The sequence below is a fragment of the Takifugu flavidus genome, chromosome 3 (genome assembly GCF_003711565.1).
Source record: "Takifugu flavidus isolate HTHZ2018 chromosome 3, ASM371156v2, whole genome shotgun sequence".
In the NCBI taxonomy this organism is placed as follows: domain Eukaryota; kingdom Metazoa; phylum Chordata; class Actinopteri; order Tetraodontiformes; family Tetraodontidae; genus Takifugu; species Takifugu flavidus.
In genome coordinates this window covers 16,369,577-16,388,385 of record NC_079522.1, presented here as the reverse complement: position 1 = coordinate 16,388,385, position 18,809 = coordinate 16,369,577, and the positions used below count along the sequence as shown (strand labels likewise).

The window sequence follows — 18,809 nt, the reverse complement described above, 5'->3', positions numbered from 1 at the left end:
CTGACTCTCGCAGCGGGTTTTAGTGGATTGAAATGTGAGGGCCTGGAAAGTTACTGTTGTAATACTTTTGCGAATTGTGCCTGAACTATCCAGGCTTTAGCATCTTAGCCGGCGGTAGCTTTCCCTTCTGGACTGGACAAACAGAAAAGAGGCATGTCCAGGTAAAAAAAAAAAATCCTTTGGAATCTTGAATGCTGACAACAACCAACCAAGACATGCAGAAATGTAAAACTACAGCAATTAGCATAAAAGAGGAGCTAAAATGAAAACAAAATGACCAACACCACAAAGCTGGGTTTACAGTTGTACATAGGCTTGATGTGGAGCGCATGTTGCCTCTGCAGAACTCAAACTGCCCATTATTCAAGACGTTCCACAGCTACCTGCTGATCTGGACAAGAAAGGCTTACAACAGGACAAAAACCCTCATTATTCCATTTCCCTGGAAGACAGGAAGGGTCCTCGTCACCCTTGGTAAAATATTGTCCTATTTCTCCCTGCAGATCCAGAATGGTCCTCAACTTCATATCAAAATCACCCAGCAGTTACGCAACACAACCCCGCCCCCAATGTTTCTCTCCGCCTGTCCTCCATCCTCAACCCCCCCCCCCCCCCCCCCCCCCCCCCCCACACACACACACGTCACTGCCTTCCTGCTTCTCCTTTTTACTGATCTGTCAAGTTTCCCTGAAATAAAATAAATAAACACCAGTAAAATAAATAAATAAAAAAGAGGACGCTTGATCAGTCATGTGGGGAAAAAGAATGCTTTTCTCCGCTCCACCATGAAGAGCAACTCACCGAGTACCTAAAGGGATTAACACACGTGGTGAAACGTATTTCATCCAGAGGATCAGAGCACAAAATTAGGCAACTTTCATCCACCCCCAACATGCACACATACACACACTCTGCTCCCTGGATCCTCTTTAATCCCCATCATCTGGAAGAGGAAACGTATGCCAAAGCAATATGGACAGAAACTGTCCGCTTTGATCCACACACACATAATTACGCAGTAAACCCGGATCCCATGTGTGGCAGCGGATGCCAGCCGAAAACAAGTGTGAAAACGTGCGTGCTGGGCCACGTGTGTGTGTGTGTGCGATGACTGCAAGAGGAAGGAATTCAATACAGTTAATTGGCGAAGCCGATTACATAATCCACACGCCATTATATCTCAGCAATGGTGTCCCCTTGTGCTCCCTCCCCATCTGAGGCGTGTGCTGTACATCTGTTACCATGACAGCCAGGGAGTGGTGCTCCCCAAGGAAACAGGTGCTCATGCAGACACCTGTGCAGCTCAATTATTCACCAAGAAATAAACACAGCCAGAGTGTTTTCAACCACAGTGTATTGCAGCATTTAAAATCAGATAAAAAAAATCAAGAAGATAATGATAAAAAGAGGCACACCAATAAGGCTGTAAGCAACTCACCTTGATCCAACAAATTAAAATCATGTTAACATACAGTACCAGGTGGATTGATGATGACGATGATGATGATAAAACACCTGGAATAATAGAGCAACAGTAACAGCACTTTCAACACACCACCAAATGGGCTAGTGGTGGTGGTGGGGGGGGGGGGGGGGGGGGGGGGTACAACTGCCTTGAAAATCACCAGCCTTATCTTTTTTGGATTGACATCAACACAGAAAAACATTTGACACTGCGGCGTTGATACATGTTCACACTGCGTGCCAAGGGGAGTGAAAAATAAAGACAGCATGATGAGTAAATTGCATGAACATAGGAGGAAAAATATAAAAACCATTTGCGCCACGTCATCAAGAAATATTTTAAATTTACTGAACATAACAAAACACATTTTCTGCTGCATTATTGGTACATTGCAGCAATTTTGCCAAAGATAATGGGAAACATTATTGTTATTAGGATTAACATTTCTTTTTACATAACATTTCTTTATGTAATACATGCATGTGTTACATGAAAGTTGTTACCTAAACTGTAACGGCATAAGAACCCTTGCATTAGCACATATGTGAACACAAGCCTTTGGAGAAAAGTGTGAACGTAATCAATGGTGTAAAAACCTTGAACAAAACCCGTCAGAGTGGCTTCAGTAATGGGCAGCAGTGAAAAAGTGGCCTGAAAAAGCACCAGAACAGCTCTCTCTCCGCATGGCTAGCAACAATATGACTGAGTTACAGCGTGATCACTTTACAATATTGGATTCTGAACCAAAAATAAAAGACTTTCAGCATGATATTTTAAAAAAACCCCGCACAAACAAAAAACAGGAAACAGAGTGTGAAGCAAGTTAGTTGCGGCACAATTCAGTTTAACGATAGCAAGTTTAAACAGTGAACCACTGTTCAGTCTTATATGAATATCCAATAAGAATAGCTTCTTGTAGCACAGCATACACACAGTAAGATTGAGGCTACTTGTGAACCAATAAATAGGTTATTGAAACATACATTGAATGTAATTAATTTTTAGTCAGTGCTTTGTTTTTCTTTTTACTTATTGCTCTGTTAACTGTGCCATTTAAAATCAATCAAGCACCAGAGGGTAATTGCTCCTGTAAACAAATCTTTACATTCAAAATCTAAATTGGGACCCAGCAGGCTTCACTTCCATGTTCCCCTTCCCCACATGGCATTGGCTGACCAGCAGTCAAAGGTGCATCGTCACCAACCATTACACGGTCAACCGATTCTGCATGAGGTCTGCGTCCCCCTCCTTTGCTTTTTCGGTCAGGGGGAGCACGGGGATGTACATCGTTGGCGGGTTGGCTGCCGGTAAATCCTGGGCAGGGCTGCAAAGTTGTTTGAATCGCTGCAGAAGATAAAAAGTAATTGGTTGGCTTTCAATTCATTTTGGTTTATTCATTACAGAAAGGCACTCGTGTTACCTGAGCCAGTGTTCCTGGGGTGACGGAGAAGGCATAGATGGCCCAGATGGGAATTAGGGAAACAGAGGAGAACGTGAGCACCAAACCAAGTGCGGTGGCCCAGGCCGGGGCCACGAGACCTCTGACCAGGCTAAGTGGAGACCAGTTCACCAGGGAAAACAGGAAGGTAGCCTTAAGTAGAAAGACCAAAACAATCCCAGATGAACCAGGGCTCAATGTAGACCATTATGGGAAATGCAACTAAATATAAGTCTATGTTCTCTGGTTCCTCAAAGACTTATATACAGTAGATTTGGTACCACAATTCTATTACACATCTTTTCTTGAGTATTACAAACAGGAGAATCTCAGCATGGACTCACAGTGCACACAGCGGGGGTCAAGTATTTCCAGCACAGTTTGAAGATGAACAGGGGCTTCTTGCCGGTCATGTGTCTGATGTTGGCCCGGAAGCGTTCGGCTCCTGTGGGTGAGAATAACTTTTTCATGATATCACCACAGCTGGAGTTTAACTTGTGACTGCTGTACACTCCCCTATTCATAAATGTCTTTGTTTTCTAGAAAGCAGGAGAAGCAGATCAAGCGGACTAGGAAAAGCAAACATGCTGAAATTATTAGCAGAAAGAGGGACTCATTGCTCTAAAAATGCTGCTTATTAAACTTCAGACACACCACAATCCTTAACACACCACTTAACCTCCTGATCCACTTGGATTAGAGAAAATAAAATCCTATTAGCAGGATCAATAATCACAGTCGCAGTAATTATTGGCCAAACATTGTCAGTGCAGCTACACAAAATGGACTTTTTATTTAATTGGGAACAATCAGGCTAATGAGGGATTAGTTTCAAGGTAAAACACTTCACCTTAGTTTGCAACACACCAAAAAACCTTTTTTTCTTTTTTAATAATTTGATCGTAAAAAAGAAAGTTGAAAATCCCAGTCATAAAGAGTGGTGTGTGTGTGTGTGTGTGTGTGTGTGTGTGTGTGGGGGGGGGGGTAGAGAGTCCCGACCATTGTGTCCCACCTCTATTTAACCCCCCCTCTCTTAAGTCCCCTGCTCAACTCACCTACTGCTGGGAGAGCCATAAAAATAGGCTTCCTTGTTATTTGTCACACACACACACACACACACACACACACACACACACACACACACACAACACACACACACACCACACACACACACACACACACACTTTCTGCTGACCGACATGATTACACAGTGATTTGCCGGAGACATAGGACGTCTTGATACTCCTCATGCCTAATGACTGTTTTTGCCTGGTGAGGATAGCGTCTCGCTGGGCCGCCTGACCCCGACTGAGAGGCGGCGGGCTGGCAGCTGATTTAGGGCCTGATTTAGGTATCGGCCATTAAAAGAGAGACAGACCTGGCCAGGAGCCAGTCTCTTTACAACAGCCGCGTGAATACACTGTCTGCGGATTGCTTGACTAGAGATGGAGAGGAAGTAGACAGGAAGTAGACAGCTTGACTGAGCTGGTTTAGGAATGTGTGTTCTCCAAACCCAGAGATCCAGAATCCTGAACTGTGTACCTATTAATAGGCATCATAGGAATCGTTGTCTGACTTTTTTTTAATCAATATTCTCATGTAGGACGGCCCTCTTTTGTATGTTAACCTGAAGGATTGTGTGTCTGCCGTTTCTACCAAAGACTTTCATGCTGTGGCCACACCACACTTTAGCATTTTGCTTCTGTCGGTGAGGCCAAGGCCCAGAGCGAGTGGTAAAGTTTCATAATTTGGTTTATATATGGTCTACATACCTGGGTTTCAGCTGTCAATGGATTTCTGCTAAATATTTTCCCCTCTGCTCTTGGAATGTTACACGTGTTTTCAATTGGAATCAGAATCGGATTCTGATCACATCTGTTTTCAATAACAAGGCATGTGAAGGTGTGAAGAATCAGATCATCTTATCGAGGCTGATCTACAGAAATGCCTTTAGAGTCAGTGGCTCCTTTGATGATCTTTAGAATGGAGCAAAAAGGGCAGAAGTTTCAACTTACAGTAATTGAAAAGTGTTTGTATTTAATATATCTTTGGTGCACTTTTTATCGAAAAGAAGTAGATTCCGTCAGTAGCTATCTTGCAGCAAAGGAAAAGGTAAGAGGAGTCGGCATCTGTACCATAAATCCAGCCGACGGCCACAGATTGGAAAATGGCCAGGAGCAGCAGACTGGCACCGCTGCACGAGTAGTGATCATAGATCTGAAACACGTAGATCCCCCCCTGGATAGATGGTAAAAAGTCACATTATTCCATTTCGAGAAAACACAGAGGAGAGGAGATCTGACAACCTTATCAGCTTGTCTGTGCACTTACCGGTGTGACCATGACCAGTCCTGCCAGAAAGCAGACGGAGCAGACAAAGAGCAGCAGCAACTCCCTGCGGCGGCCCCGTCGGATCAGGTGGGGGTAGAGGTCAGTCACCGACGTCATCAGCGCCTCCAAACTCACAAACTGGGAGACACATGTGGGATTGTTTGCACGTGCTCGATGCTGTCAGAGTCGTTTACTGAAGTCACGCGCGTGCACGTGCGTCTACCTGTGTGTCCAGGCCCAACATGATGATCATGATGAAGAAGCAGACGGCCCAGAGCTGTGGGACAGGCATCATGGATACAGCTCTGGGGAAGGCGATGAAGGCGAGCCCCGGGCCTGTCAGAACACATGATGAACAGTTCGTTTGTGCGCACGTTTGTGAGAATGACCCGGAAATCTAACTAGGTTGGAAGAGAAGAAAAATAGACCGTCCTAGATGTCATGCACTCCAAACCGTATATTACATAAATATGGCATAAGTGTCACAAATGGGTCGACTGATGCAGTTTTTTTGGAATCCCGAAAAACGGGATCTAAAGCCATAATCCTGATGCACCAAAACTTGGGGGCAGCTAATCTGAGATCTTTCCAGGGTGAATCAGCAACACCCCCAGAGCTTCAGGTGCTAATTTCGGTCTTTAAGCTTAGATTGTGTGCCAACTGTTCAGAAGATCAGCATACAGCTAAATGACTGGGAATTGTGACATGGAAACCCCAAGAAAAGAGCAACTATTGGAGATATTGTTGTAATGATGTTTTACATTCACACTTTAACGTCTCCCACACACTGTGCATTCTGTCTTGGTTTATTTCCAGAAAGCAGTTGTAGATTCAGGCAGCGCATCCACTTGATTGTGCACTAGACTGATGCAATGAACAAAACCACCTGGTTTTGGTTCCAGTACAGGCTGGAGGATCACCAACTACTGCAGTGGAATGTGCTGTTTAGCAGTTAAGTGTCTGTTGGTTGGAGAAAGGTGGTTTACCTGACTGGGCTACGTTGGATACGTCCATGCCTTGCTCTTCAGCCATGAAGCCCAGCACTGAGAAAATGGCAAATCCTGCCAGGAAGCTGGTGCTGCTGTTCAGGAGGCAAAGAAGGAAAGAGTCCCTGCAAGGTCACAGAGGAAAAGAAAGTTCCTTTAACATCACGGAAACACAGAGCCTAGAGGAAAACTAGCTTATATAAATATGTTAGGGTGAAGTCCATGGTGTGTGTGTGTGTTTGTACTGTGGTGTTAGAAATGTGGCAGCGAGGGCCTTTTTTTTTGGAGGTGTGGCTATGAGTTTGTTTTCTCTGTCCATTCCAGCCATTCTTTCTGAAATCCAGCTAACAATTCAGGACTCACAGTTTACATTATTCAGTGAATAGATGACATCTGAAAAGTCTGTGTTTGGTGTGTGTGCATATGAGTGTTTGAAAATCTGAAAAAGTGTGTATTCGGTCCGTGCGACAGTGTCTCACTTATAGCAATTATTGTTGTATTTGTTATAACTGCCGAGGGCCGTGAGACTCCCCAGACAGATTCCATAGGAGAAAAATATCTGGGTACCTGCGTCCATCCACACCTGGAGAAAAAGAAAAAGAGAGGTGGAAAAAAGAAAAGAACATGATTGAATGTATGTATAATTATTTTAATAACCTTGAATTAAATTTAAAACTCAGACGGGGCTGAGAAACAGCAATCCATTCCATGATTTCTGAATTTCTCTCTCGATTAGTCAGAGAACAAATGGCATCTTAAAATTAGGCAATGAAACATAAACTCCATTAAACTTACCTTAGAAGCAGGTTATACTTTCAAACTATAACTGTTGCTATATTAACTCTCATTACATAGCACCATAACTCCTCCAAAACTCCTCAAGTAAGTTTCAAAACACTTCTATCTAAAAATGTAACAGAAACATAATGGGATGAGTTACAAAACATTGAAAGATAAACAGATATTTTTAATCTCAGAACTAGTAGTAATGCTGCAGACACAATATTGATACACAAAAATAAATATAGTAAATATAATAAATATATTTTATTTCACCAAACACTGACAGTCCTGCCAGTTTAACTGCCGATGAGATAAAACTGCATGTTAAGCGACAGGGCCCTCCCCCTGCCTGAATGAGCTTTTATACTCTCTGCAAGAGTGACTAGAAACATTTCTCAGAGAGAACATTTAGTATAACACAGCTTCTACACAAATGGACGGGGATTTGTGGGCGTTCTTTGTACCTCTGGGTCTGCCAGCCGACCAATGTCAGGTTTGAGGTAGTAAATGATTCCCCGGCCCGCTCCCGGAAGTGTGATGCCACGCACCAGGAGCACGAGCAGCATGACGTAAGGGAAGGTGGCTGTCAGATACACCACCTGTTGGATACACCACCGGGATGTGGTCATAGCAGCAGGGAGGGAGGGAAATCAAGAGGGATTTGATGGCAACAGAGACAGAAGCAGAAAGAAACCTTAAGAAAACCTGTAACTTATTATTATTATACACAATGGTAAACAATATTTCTTATTTTCTTATCAGATCCCTCATGTTTTGTAGCATGACGCTGATTTCAACTCCTGAATATCAAAACTAGCTTGGCAATGAAACATTTAAATCTACAAAAATGCAACTATAATGTCTACACTTATATTCTTCGAGCCGGCCACAGGTGACACTGGAATGCTTTCCACTCACCTTTCCAGTAGACTTGACTCCCTTCCAAACACAAAAGTAGCAGATAACCCAGATAGCCGCTAAACACAGAGCTAGCTTCCAGTTGATTGGACCGAGTTTGTCCAAATTGTCTGAAAGGTTGAGAACTTCTCGCCTACAACACACACACGATCACTACAGACAATCTATGGCAACGATCCCACTAAACGTGACATTACACTCACTCCCAAAACTCCATGACAGGAGAGGTGGCGTTCTCAGGGAGGCTGCCATTGACCGTTTGGTTTTGGTGGTTGAAGAGAATGCATGTTCCTGCAGGAGCACACCAAAGATTTGCCTTTTCAGCATGCAACATGTCATTTTTGGAAACGTGCATTGATGCTCGCCAAATGTGCTGACCAGTGTTCCATGTGTTGTTACAGTGCGACCAGGGCAGTTCCGCCTGGAAGCTGTAGACCAGATAGAAGAGTGCCCAGGCCAGGATGACTATGTAGTACACGCAGCCATGCAGGATGATCACCTGGCTGGCATAGCCGAGACCTGCGCAAACATACGAGTTGAGAGGACATCCACGATACCAAGGTGCCAACTTTCACTTCAATTCAAATTATTTTACAATCACGACTGAACTTTAGCCAGAGGCTGATCCCCAAGCAAGCAACAATGCCAAGGAAACAAACTCCCTTTAAAACAGGCAGAAACTGTTAGGAGCAGGCTAGTGCGGGCCCTCCTGCTGATGGCTGGCCAGTTAAAACGGGTGAGAAGGGGAGATACAGCAGACATAATCTGCTTCTAATATATAAAGTTGTTCTTTGAAAATAGTGGATCAAAAACAAGTCATGACTCTTGGCAGTGCAATTTTTTTCTGCTCTGAATTGCTGTCAAAGTCCAGCAATCTTGTGATAGCTTATGTAATTCACAGCAATATACAGATAATATTTTGATTCATATTAAGTTTCATTATAGGCGTGATCCCACTGCAGGGAGTAATTTGACAGTGCCAGAACTATCATGTGTCTCCGTTACAGGATCCTTCCCCGAACAGCCAATTGCAGGAACTTTTACGGGGCCAATCCAAGTCCCTGCTCCAGGTTAGGTATTTAGATCGCCGAAGAAAAACTCCTGGGGTGGTGCCTGACGTTTACTCGACACCAATTGATGCTTTGAAAACCACATAGTGTGACGGGTACAATTTGGACCCAAAAGCAGCATTCTGGAAAGCTGGAACCGTTGGTAGTGACCCTTTATTAGTACACAGGCCAACAGGAACTCTGGCAGACAAGGAAACACAGGAAACAGTCCGTTCTTCAGGCTCAAGGCCCACGCGAAGTCTATGGGTGTCGGGCTCAGGGATTGGGTTCGAGCAGAGCCGGAATGCGGAGCCGAGGGGGAGGACGTGAACCCCCGGAACCGTACAGGCAGGAGTGACAGAGAGGGTCTTACAGGACATGAGGCCGAATAAGTAGCAGAGCAGACTGGGGATGAGCAGCAGCGAATTTGGGGCCAGTTGGAGCGGTCAGGACCAGGAGAGCAGACAGGAACCAGAAACGCTGAGGCAGATGTCGTGGTCAGGGACGGAAGGCTGGTGAGTTTATCAGGAGACAGGTGGTGCAGGCAGGTCAGGGGCAAACAGGTTCGGCAACGGGAGGTCAGGCAGATAAGCGCTGGAGAGTCTTGCATGGAAACGCTGAAGAACAATCTGGCAAAGACTGAGCGTGCAGGGGAGGCTTATAAGCCGGGCTGGTTGGGAATAAGCTGCAGCTGTGCTGCAGGTGAGTGGAGTTGAGCTGAAGGATGGCGAACGATGGCGGTTGGCTGCCGTCGAGTAACGGTCAGCAGCTCGTAGGAGAGCAGCCTGGCCTGGGACCAGGTCTGGCGGCAACGGTGGATAAAGGCCTTGACGGACGGACGGGAAGCTTCCTTCTCCAGGGCTGGGAACAGTGACGGCTGGAAACCGTAGGTGCACTGGAAGGGAGAAAGTCCAGTGGCAGGGCTGGTTAGGGAGTTGTGGGCATATTCTACCCACAGTAGCTGCTTGGACCAAGTGGGGGGATGTCTGGACGCCATGCAGCGAAGCGCCGTCTCCATCTCCTGATTCACCCTCTCCGATTGGCCGTTGGATTGGGGATGGAACCCAGAGGACAGGCTTACGGTGGCCCCGATGAGGCTGCAGAACTCCCGCCAGAATACGGACATGAACTGGGGACCCCGATCAGAGACTACATCAGACAGAAGGCCGTGGAGCCGAAATATGTGCTGCAGAAGTTAAGCAGTCTCCTTGGCCGATGGAAGCTTGGGTAGGGGCACAAACTGGGCCATCTTGCTGAACCGGTCTACCACTGTCAGGATAGTGGTGAATCCCCAGTGAAATATGGGACCAGGGTCGATGTGGAACAGGCAGAGGTTGCAGGTAACCCAGCAGGGGCCTGGTGGGAGGACTTGTGCAGGCTACAGATCAGGCAGGTGTTGACAAACTCTCTTGTGTCCTCCTCTAAAGTGGGCCACCAGAACCGCCGCTGCAGGACCTCTTTAGTGCGCCGAATACCTGGGTGACAAGTGAGCTGGGAGCCGTGGGCCCATTGCAGGACGTCAGACCTCAGACCCTCCGGGACAAACAGGCGGACAGGACAGGAGCTGGGACCAGGCTGATTCTCCAAGGCAGCTTTTACACGCTCCTCTACCTCCCAGGTGAGAGAAGCCACCAGGCAGGGAGCAGGGAGAATGGTGTCTGGGTTAAGGGCAGTGTCTTCTGTTCCCAAGAACTGGCGAGATAGAGCGTCAGGCTTGATGTTGGGGGAGCCCGGCCGATAGGAGAGGGAAAAGTTGAATCTGGTAAAGAATAAGGACCACCTGGCCTGACGGGAGTTCAGTCTCTTTGCTGAACGGATGTTCTTATGGTCCGTCCAAACCAGGAAGGGCAATTTAGTCCCCTCCAACCAGTGACACCATTCCTCCAATGCCAGTTTCACCGCCAACAGTTCTCGGTTCCCAATGTCATAATTCCTTTCTGCCGGAGACAGACGTCGGGAGAAGAAGGCACAGGGGTGCATTTTCTGGTCATCCGCAGAGCGTTGAGAGAGAACGGCTCCGACCCCCACGTCAGAAGCTTCCACCTCTACTATGAACTGCCTTTCAGGATCGGGAACCAGGAAGATGGGAGCTGAGGTGAACTGGGCCTTGAGGTTCTGGAAAGCCTCCTTGGCAGCCTGGGACCAACGGAAGGGTACCTTGGAGGAGGTGAGAGCAGTGAGTGGAGCGGCCACGGTGCTGTATCCCCGGATGAACCTTCGGTAAAAGTTGGCGAACCCTACGAACCGTTGCAGCTGTTTCCGGGACTCGAAGACGGGCCAGGAGGTGACGGCAGAGACCTTGGAGGGGTCCATCTCCACACTGCCTTGACCGATAATGTACGCCAGGAAAGAGACGGAGGTATCATGGAATTCACACTTCTCGGCTTTAACAAACAGAGAGTTCTCCAGCAGGCGTTGGAGGACGGCCTGGACATGATACACATGTTCCTCCTTGGAACGGAAGAAGACCAAGATGTCGTCCAGTTAGGCAAACACACTCTTGTTGAGCATGTCTTTTAAAATGTCATTAATGAGTGCCTGGAATACGGCCGGGGCATTAGTAAAGCCGAAAGGCATGACCAGGTACTCATAGTGTCCAGTGGGTGTGTTGAAGGCAGTCTTCCACTCGTCCCCCTCCCGGATCCGGACTAGATGGTTGGCATTGCGGAGATCCAACTTGGTGAAGACCATGGCCCCTTGAAGCAGCTCAAAGGCTGAAGCGATGAGTGAGAGAGGGTACCGATTCTTGACGGTGATATCGTTGAGCCCCCTATAGTCGATGCAGGGCCTCAGGGACCTGTCTTTCTTCTCCACAAAGAAGAACCCTGCCCCAGCAGGCGATGAGGAGGGACGGATGATCCTGGCGGCCAGAGCGTCATTAATGTAGGCCTCCATGGCCTCTCTTTCTGGCGCTGTCATACGGCCGATGAGGGGGCAGGGAGGTAGCCTTAGCCTTGCTGAACACCTCCCGGAAGTCATGATATTCTGAGGGCAGAACGCCTCTGCGTACTGCTGAGCCCTCCCCTTTTACTGGACAATGAGAGACAAAGTAGAGACAGAGGTTCCCCTGGCGTCACTCTCGCTCCTCAGGAGTACAGCTGGTGCGTCCCAACTGCACGGGTTTGGCCCCCCAGATGAGGGCTTTGCGAGACAGTTGGGGGCGGCTGGAGACCCCCGCAGGCGGGCAGATGAACGGTGTTCCACCCCTTCCTGTCGTAGCCCTCTTCTCCTTGCCTGGATGCGCCTGTCCAGCCGAGAAGTCAGTTCGATGAGTCCATCGAGGGAGGGCGGAAGATTGAAGGAGACCAACTCGCCCCAGATGGGGCTCCCATCCGGGGCTCTGGAGCAGTGCCTGGTTGGGGAGCAGGAACAGGACCGGCCGGTTGTGACACCGAGACCACCAGCTGTTGGACCTGGGTGGCTACTGAAGTTAATGCCCGCTCCAGGGCCGACGCCACCTGCTGAGCCTCTGCAGCATTGGAGGCTAGCCGGGCCTCGAATTGTTGGAGCCTTCCCTCCGCCTGGTCCAAGAGAGACTGAGGTGATGACGAGTGTGCTGGGTCCATGTTTGGCCAGATTGTACTGTGATGGGTGCAATTTGGACCCAAAAGCAGCATTCTGGAAAGCTGGAACCGTTGGTAGTGACCCTTTATTAGTACACAGGCCAACAGGAACTCTGGCAGACAAGGAAACACAGGAGGAAACGTCCGTTCTTCAGGCTCAAGGCCCACGCAAAGTCTATGGGTGTCGGGCTCAGGGATTGGGTTTGAGCAGAGCCGGAATGTGGAGCCGAGGGGGAGGACGTGAACCCTCGGAACTGTACACTTCCGTTTACAGCGGGCAGGAGTGACAGAGAGGGGCTTACAGGAGATGAGGCTGACGATGCAGCAGAGCAGACTGGGGATGAGCACCAGCGAAGTCGGGGCCAGTTGGAGCGGTCAGGACCAGGAGAGCAGACAGGAACCAGAAATGCTGAGGCAGATGTCGTGGTCAGGGACGGAAGGCTGGTGAGTTTATCAGGAGACAGGCGGTGCAGGCAGGTCAGGGGCAAACAGGTTCGGCAACAGGAGGTCAGGCAGATAAGCGCTGGAGAGTCTTGCATGGAAACGCTGAAGAACAATCTGGCAAAGACTGAGCGTGCAGGGGAGGCTTATAAGCCGGGCTGGTTGGGAATAAGCTGCAGCTGTGCTGCGGGTGAGTGGAGTTGAGCTGACGGGGTGGGAGTGGCTGGCAGGTGGAGTGGAGCAGAGGCAGGTAGTGTGGAGCAGCGGCAGGGAGAGTGGAAAATTACTGGGGCAGAGGGACAGGAGGGAACTGGGGGAATGGGGCTGTGACACATAGCTCCAATTCTCCATTTACAGAGCAGGTTGCACAACTACTACAGGCACCCTATAGAATAGAGCATCTCACACCAGAGACTCTTGTGATTGACATGGCAGGGCATGAACGAAATAACAGAGGCAGACAAATGGAAAAGAGTTGGACTGGAACCAACAACAATTGTTTTGAGTCAAAAAACAACAAAATTGGGCAAAAAGAACAAAGCTGTGAGATATAAATATGTCATTGTGTGACTCCAGGCTAGCACTGTCTACTGATCAAAAGATGTAGAATGAGTACCTCCAAATAATGGGCAGATGGCCCTCCAAGCACTGACCCCGCCCAGACTGGTGTACTGTCCAAGTGAAGTCTCCAGGAGGAATAAAGGAATGCCACACAGCACCAGAAACAGCAGATAAGGAATGAAGAAGACACCTGCACCCACACAAACCAGTTAGCGCGAACATCTAAGGACTATTATGCTTCATAAACAACGATGAGATTAAACTATATACATGTAAACCGTATTCAACAATATATGCTGTGGCGTCCCTAAACATGGTGTATTATTACAGTTAATGCGTCGTAGATCAACCAATTAAACACATTATTGTGGCTTGAAAAGCTTAAAGAAGCTTAAAATAATTGGATTACTGTCCTCGTTTTTCCATTAAGCGCAGAAAAGGAACAGATTTTCTACATACGACCACAACTGGTGCGGTCACATGGTGAAGTAAATCAATTCATCAACGATGCCATTCCCCCTCATTTACAAAACACTTACACAATGAAAATCCAGTTATAAACTACTGAAAATGCAGTGTAAGCACTGCTGCTATCGAGTGCTCAGCACATGTGCAGGAATACTGGCTTTTGCTCTCATACATTATGAAATTTGGAAGCAATTTAGTTCTCTTCCTGGTATGTATTTAACAATTGCTGTAGCTATATGCAAGAGACCCCAAACTGCCAACTTTCTTTCCTTCTTTTCAGTGGATTAACATGGCTTCCTTTCTAGATGACCTATTATGTCACATATGTAACAACTTGACAGACTGGCATTTTGAACAACAGGAATGTGGATATTGTACAAATTTGATCATGTTATACATAATGTAGGTGCTCCGTGATCACTGTATTACTTTAACTCTGAATCAGGCTTATGCATGGAGGGAAAACCTGAGTTCTAGTCACATTACCTCCACCCTATACACACACACACACACACACACACACACACACACAATAGATTAGGTTTAAATCTAGCCCATTTCTTACAGTCAACCTGAAATTTCACACTCTCACATTCTACAGGCAGTGCACTTCAAAATGGGGCCCACATTCATCCAACTAACTAAAGAAAAATAAGAGGAGCCTAAAGTTTGACTACTGGTAAAGAGAGAGAGCACCACAGTAACATCTGCTGTTCTTACCTCCTCCGTTCTTGTAGCAGAGGTAGGGGAACCTCCAAACATTACCCAGGCCAATGATCTGTCCTGCCACTGCCAGCAGAAACTCTGCCTTGTTGGCCCACTGTCCCCTGGCACGCAGACCATCATCTTTGCAGGATTCCACTCCATTTGGTGTATTGGCTTTGAGGAAAAAAGTGTCCTCTTGCTGCAGAGGTCTTTTAGTTGCCATTAGAGACACGCTTGGTACGACTCCTGAGGAGAAATAGTGCACAAAAAGTTACGTTTTAAACTTAAAAAGCAAAAGGCTTGGGATTAAGTGTCAAAATTTCGCTCCCTCTGCTTCTTGCATATCTCCCAGGACCAGTGAGGGTGTACCTTTATCTTGACGGCTCTGGTACGGGGTGATATAATTTGGGTTTTGTAACGTGCTGCTTGCTTCTTTTTTTTCTTTTCCCCCCCCCCTTTTACTTTTACATATTACATTGGCTGTAATGTCCGCCTGCAGATTGTATTAATTTAGATTAATTAGCTCCACATGCTTAGACTTTATGTGACCATCATCTACATTTTCCGAGTGTAGAATGTGACTAAACTATACATTACACAATATGAACCAACTTATGCAAGTTACCTTTTTGAAATGAAATACAAAAATAATAACAGTTTAATAACAGCAATTGTACAACAGCTGCAATTATATCGCTTTCATAACATTTATTTATTTATTTTATTTTTGCTGCACGAACCTGAACACGGCACAAGCGATTTTGACATCGCAGCCTTTCTGAAAGGGATGCATGAGGAGAAGCTTTCGAGTTACATTTTCACAGAATACAACGGTATTTTATTCCTACCTTCCGCTCTAACCTGAACGCCGCTGCCGTCCCAAATTCTTCTTCTTTTGGTTTTAACGGCAGCCGGCATTCATATTGTTGCATTACTGCCACCTTCTGGTCCACTATCTCGCTTATCTATACGTATCTCCTTTTTACTCGTCCAGTACAGGTCAGAAATTAACCAACCTCTTTCCTCCTGCCCTTCTCACCCCCATCCACCATTCCCAGTTTCCTCGGCGCATCCTTGATCGGCTTCCTTTCACCACTTTACTGCCTGCATGTTAAAAAACACAAGCTGTGCTGTTTCCAGTTCGTAACAATGCTCACTTCGACCACTTGGGTGTTTCCCCCACAATATATAGCGTACTGTTTAAGTTGCTGTAGCGATTCTTAACCTTGTTTTTATAACCTGCTATTATATTTCTCTTTTCTCCGCTTTAGTTATTCTTCTTCCCCTCTTTCCCTTCTCTGATAATTATCTGAACTGGACTTTGACAAAGGTATTTGCCATCAGCTCTGCCTTTTCTGTCTGTCACTGCTGTGACACCGTCCTCCACCAAAGCCGATAGCATTACTCTCTCTTATCTCCAGCCATCTTTTTAATCACCCCCCATACCTCCAATACCTTTGTTACCTTTCCAAGAGTCACAGTATTATCTCCAGAAGTTTCTTTTTGTCTGTCTTATTTCTCTTCTCAGTGCTCCCCAGGCCTTCTTGAACTAAATCAAATGTTGGAAATTGTATTTTTATTTTTTTGTCTAAATGCCTTTTTTTCTGTTTTCCACTACCTCCTTTCACTTCTCATGGTAATGCCTCCTTTCTCCCATTACCTTTGGTCATTGGAATAGCTTTTGCTGCACCTGCTAAGATGCCTTGTTTTATTTTTAGAATCAAGCACCTCTATGCTCAGTTCCTCACTGACTTCATTTAACTCTCTATCACTTTCCTTCATAAATGTCAATGCCAATTTGCTTTTTTTTAAATGATCCCTTTGCCTCCCATACTCTGTCCTGTCTGCAGAGAGGCAATGTTTATCTCGCACCATTCTGGATAATGATCACTCCCTATTGTTCACCAATCACATCAAGCTACAATGTAGCTCAACACCAGTGTCAAGTGCAGCACCGACTCTTTCCCCGTATTCCAGCTGAGTTACCGATTGCTTTATCTCCCTTCTTCCTTTAACCCCTTTTTTTCCCTTCTCTCAATATTTTCCCATCTTGGGCCATCATCCTCAATAAAGATGGATGGTGAATAAATCTACACTATCACCATCCATCTCGCCCCCCTTTCATTCTGAAAATCCCTGCCACCCTTCATTCAGCCGCACAAATGGTTTAATCCGAGAGCTAACACAAAAGCAGGTGCTTTTCATTATAAGAGCACAGACCGTTTCGTAATGGAACACTTTATTTCCTGGTTCTCAGCATGCGTCACTGTCCTAGTCCCCTTTAGCTGAAACATACTTGAAGCTGGGACCAAGTTTAAAGAGGTCAAACAAGAGCATTGCTGCTCAAATGGTATGACCTAAACCGGTGCATCCAAGGAGTTTGGGGGACACCACCCCCTTGGAAGACTAAATTTTGATAAACATTTGGAAAACATAGTGAACACACACTGACAATTACATTGTTAATTATATTGTTGTTTGGCTAGTGGACGGAAAAAGGTGTTTGTGTTTATTAATGTTTGCCAACCACTTAGGCCATAGTTGTACAATCATTGCACTTTATAACAAAATTGATTATAAATTTAGGAATTTAATTTTGCTTGACCCAGGTAGCCATGGCAACTCATCAGGATATAGTGGTGAAGCTGGTCCAGGGATTCAAACCAGTGACCTTCCGGTCACCAATTTACCTGTCTGGTCCCTTGGCTACTACTTCCTTAGTCATATATCAAAACAACAATTTGTAAATGTAAGCAACACGTTATTTTGTTGAGGAATATTTTGGAATTAACAGAGTAAAGTCTCATCTTTATCTTTTCCTGTTAAGCAAATGACAAATATGAAACTAAATATCAATGTAAGAAATTACAGTGAGCAGTGGGTACAAGGTAATGACCAATGCACGAAAAGCTCTGTTTTCTCTTCGTGTTGTGACAAAAAGTAATTTTTCCAAAATAAGTATAAAAAATATAAGGTAGCACATGTATATATAAAAAAAGAACATATATACAGATAATATGAGAGTGTAATAAAGTTAGAATGCTAGAGGTATGCAATAGAATAAAGGGAATAAGAGAAAATAAATAGCATGCAAAGACAAATTATAATGTGCAATAATACAGTAAGGGGGGGTTGTAGGATATTTCTAAAATGGGATTATATAACCAAAATATTTTACTGCAGAAAAATTGCATTTCTTTTTCCCCTGTTATTCTAACTTCTGATTGCTTTTCACAATGGTTTGTAATTTGAGTCCGTCTGTTTTTAGTTTACATGTTCATAATGGATAAATATAGCTTGTAAGATTCAAAATTAGCTGTGAAGCTGTAAAATTAGCCATAAAGACTGTTGATTTGAACCCTGGCCTTAATAAAAAAAAAATAAAAAAGAAAAGTCCAGGCTCCAACCAGCTCAGTTTCATGGACTTCAATCAGAGAATAATGGCAAATTTTATCAGGAGTCGTGGTATGTTTTACCTATTCTGTCCTCTACCTGTCCTACCTTCTCCTCTTTCTCTACCCAGCCCCCCTCTACATGAGCCTGGTCCTGCTCAGGGTTTCTTCCTGTTACAGGGGAGTTTTTCCTTGCCACTGTTGCTTGTTGGGGGTCAGGCACTGGGATTCTGGAAAGCACCTTGAGACAATTTTGATTGTAACAGACGCTAAATAAATAAAGATTGATTGATAGATTGATGACCTCCTTGGTGGAGGTAATTACCAAATATGTCAGAACAGACTGTTAGATGTTTTTGTCACTCGAAAGGATAACAGCTAAGAACAACACGAAAAAAACAAACAGCCTCATAAAATGCACTCTTTTGTCTCAGGGGTCAAAAAGCACTACTTTCAGGGTCTTTCTATTTAGACACCATTGTTGTGTCCCGACAGACTGGCACTCGTAAAAACTGGTGCAACAAGGATTACAACTGTCACAGCATGTGCAATTTCTGCATGCTTTAAGGCTACTTGTAATTATGTCGGACAATGAGGTCAGTGAGTCACTGATCTACAGTGGTTGGCTTTGTGTCACCAGTCACAACAGTTCGCGCCATTCCAATAAAATGGAAAGGACTTCATATTAGGTAGCAGAACAGAAGCATGT

At 45.7% G+C, this 18,809-nt stretch overlaps 1 protein-coding gene and 1 long non-coding RNA gene across 6 annotated transcripts; one reads left to right on the top strand and one right to left on the bottom strand.

Moving 5' to 3' along the window:
* Positions 1-1,337: 1,337 nt before the first annotated feature.
* On the bottom strand, positions 1,338-15,704 carry LOC130522482 (sodium- and chloride-dependent GABA transporter 2-like). Of its 5 annotated transcripts, XM_057026922.1 has the most exons (15): positions 15,557-15,703; positions 14,724-14,954; positions 13,591-13,725; positions 8,300-8,440; positions 8,125-8,212; positions 7,922-8,054; positions 7,468-7,602; positions 6,700-6,803; positions 6,221-6,345; positions 5,458-5,570; positions 5,235-5,372; positions 5,039-5,141; positions 3,248-3,348; positions 2,886-3,056; positions 1,338-2,809 (listed from the first exon to the last, which is right to left on the bottom strand). In XM_057026922.1, exons 1-15 carry the CDS (start codon positions 15,624-15,626, stop codon positions 2,672-2,674), a joined length of 1,926 nt encoding a protein of 641 aa, XP_056882902.1. In that variant the 5' UTR covers positions 15,627-15,703; the 3' UTR covers positions 1,338-2,671. The 5 variants fall into 5 exon arrangements, 4 of the variants coding, with proteins under 4 accessions (XP_056882902.1, XP_056882900.1, XP_056882901.1 ...); XM_057026920.1 differs by having other exon boundaries at positions 8,125-8,440; XM_057026921.1 differs by having other exon boundaries at positions 8,125-8,440; positions 15,449-15,585.
* Positions 13,069-13,584, top strand: LOC130522490 (uncharacterized). The gene is made up of 2 exons (XR_008949638.1): positions 13,069-13,204; positions 13,245-13,584. It is a non-coding gene; the product is annotated as an uncharacterized LOC130522490 (long non-coding RNA).
* Positions 15,705-18,809: the final 3,105 nt, after the last annotated feature.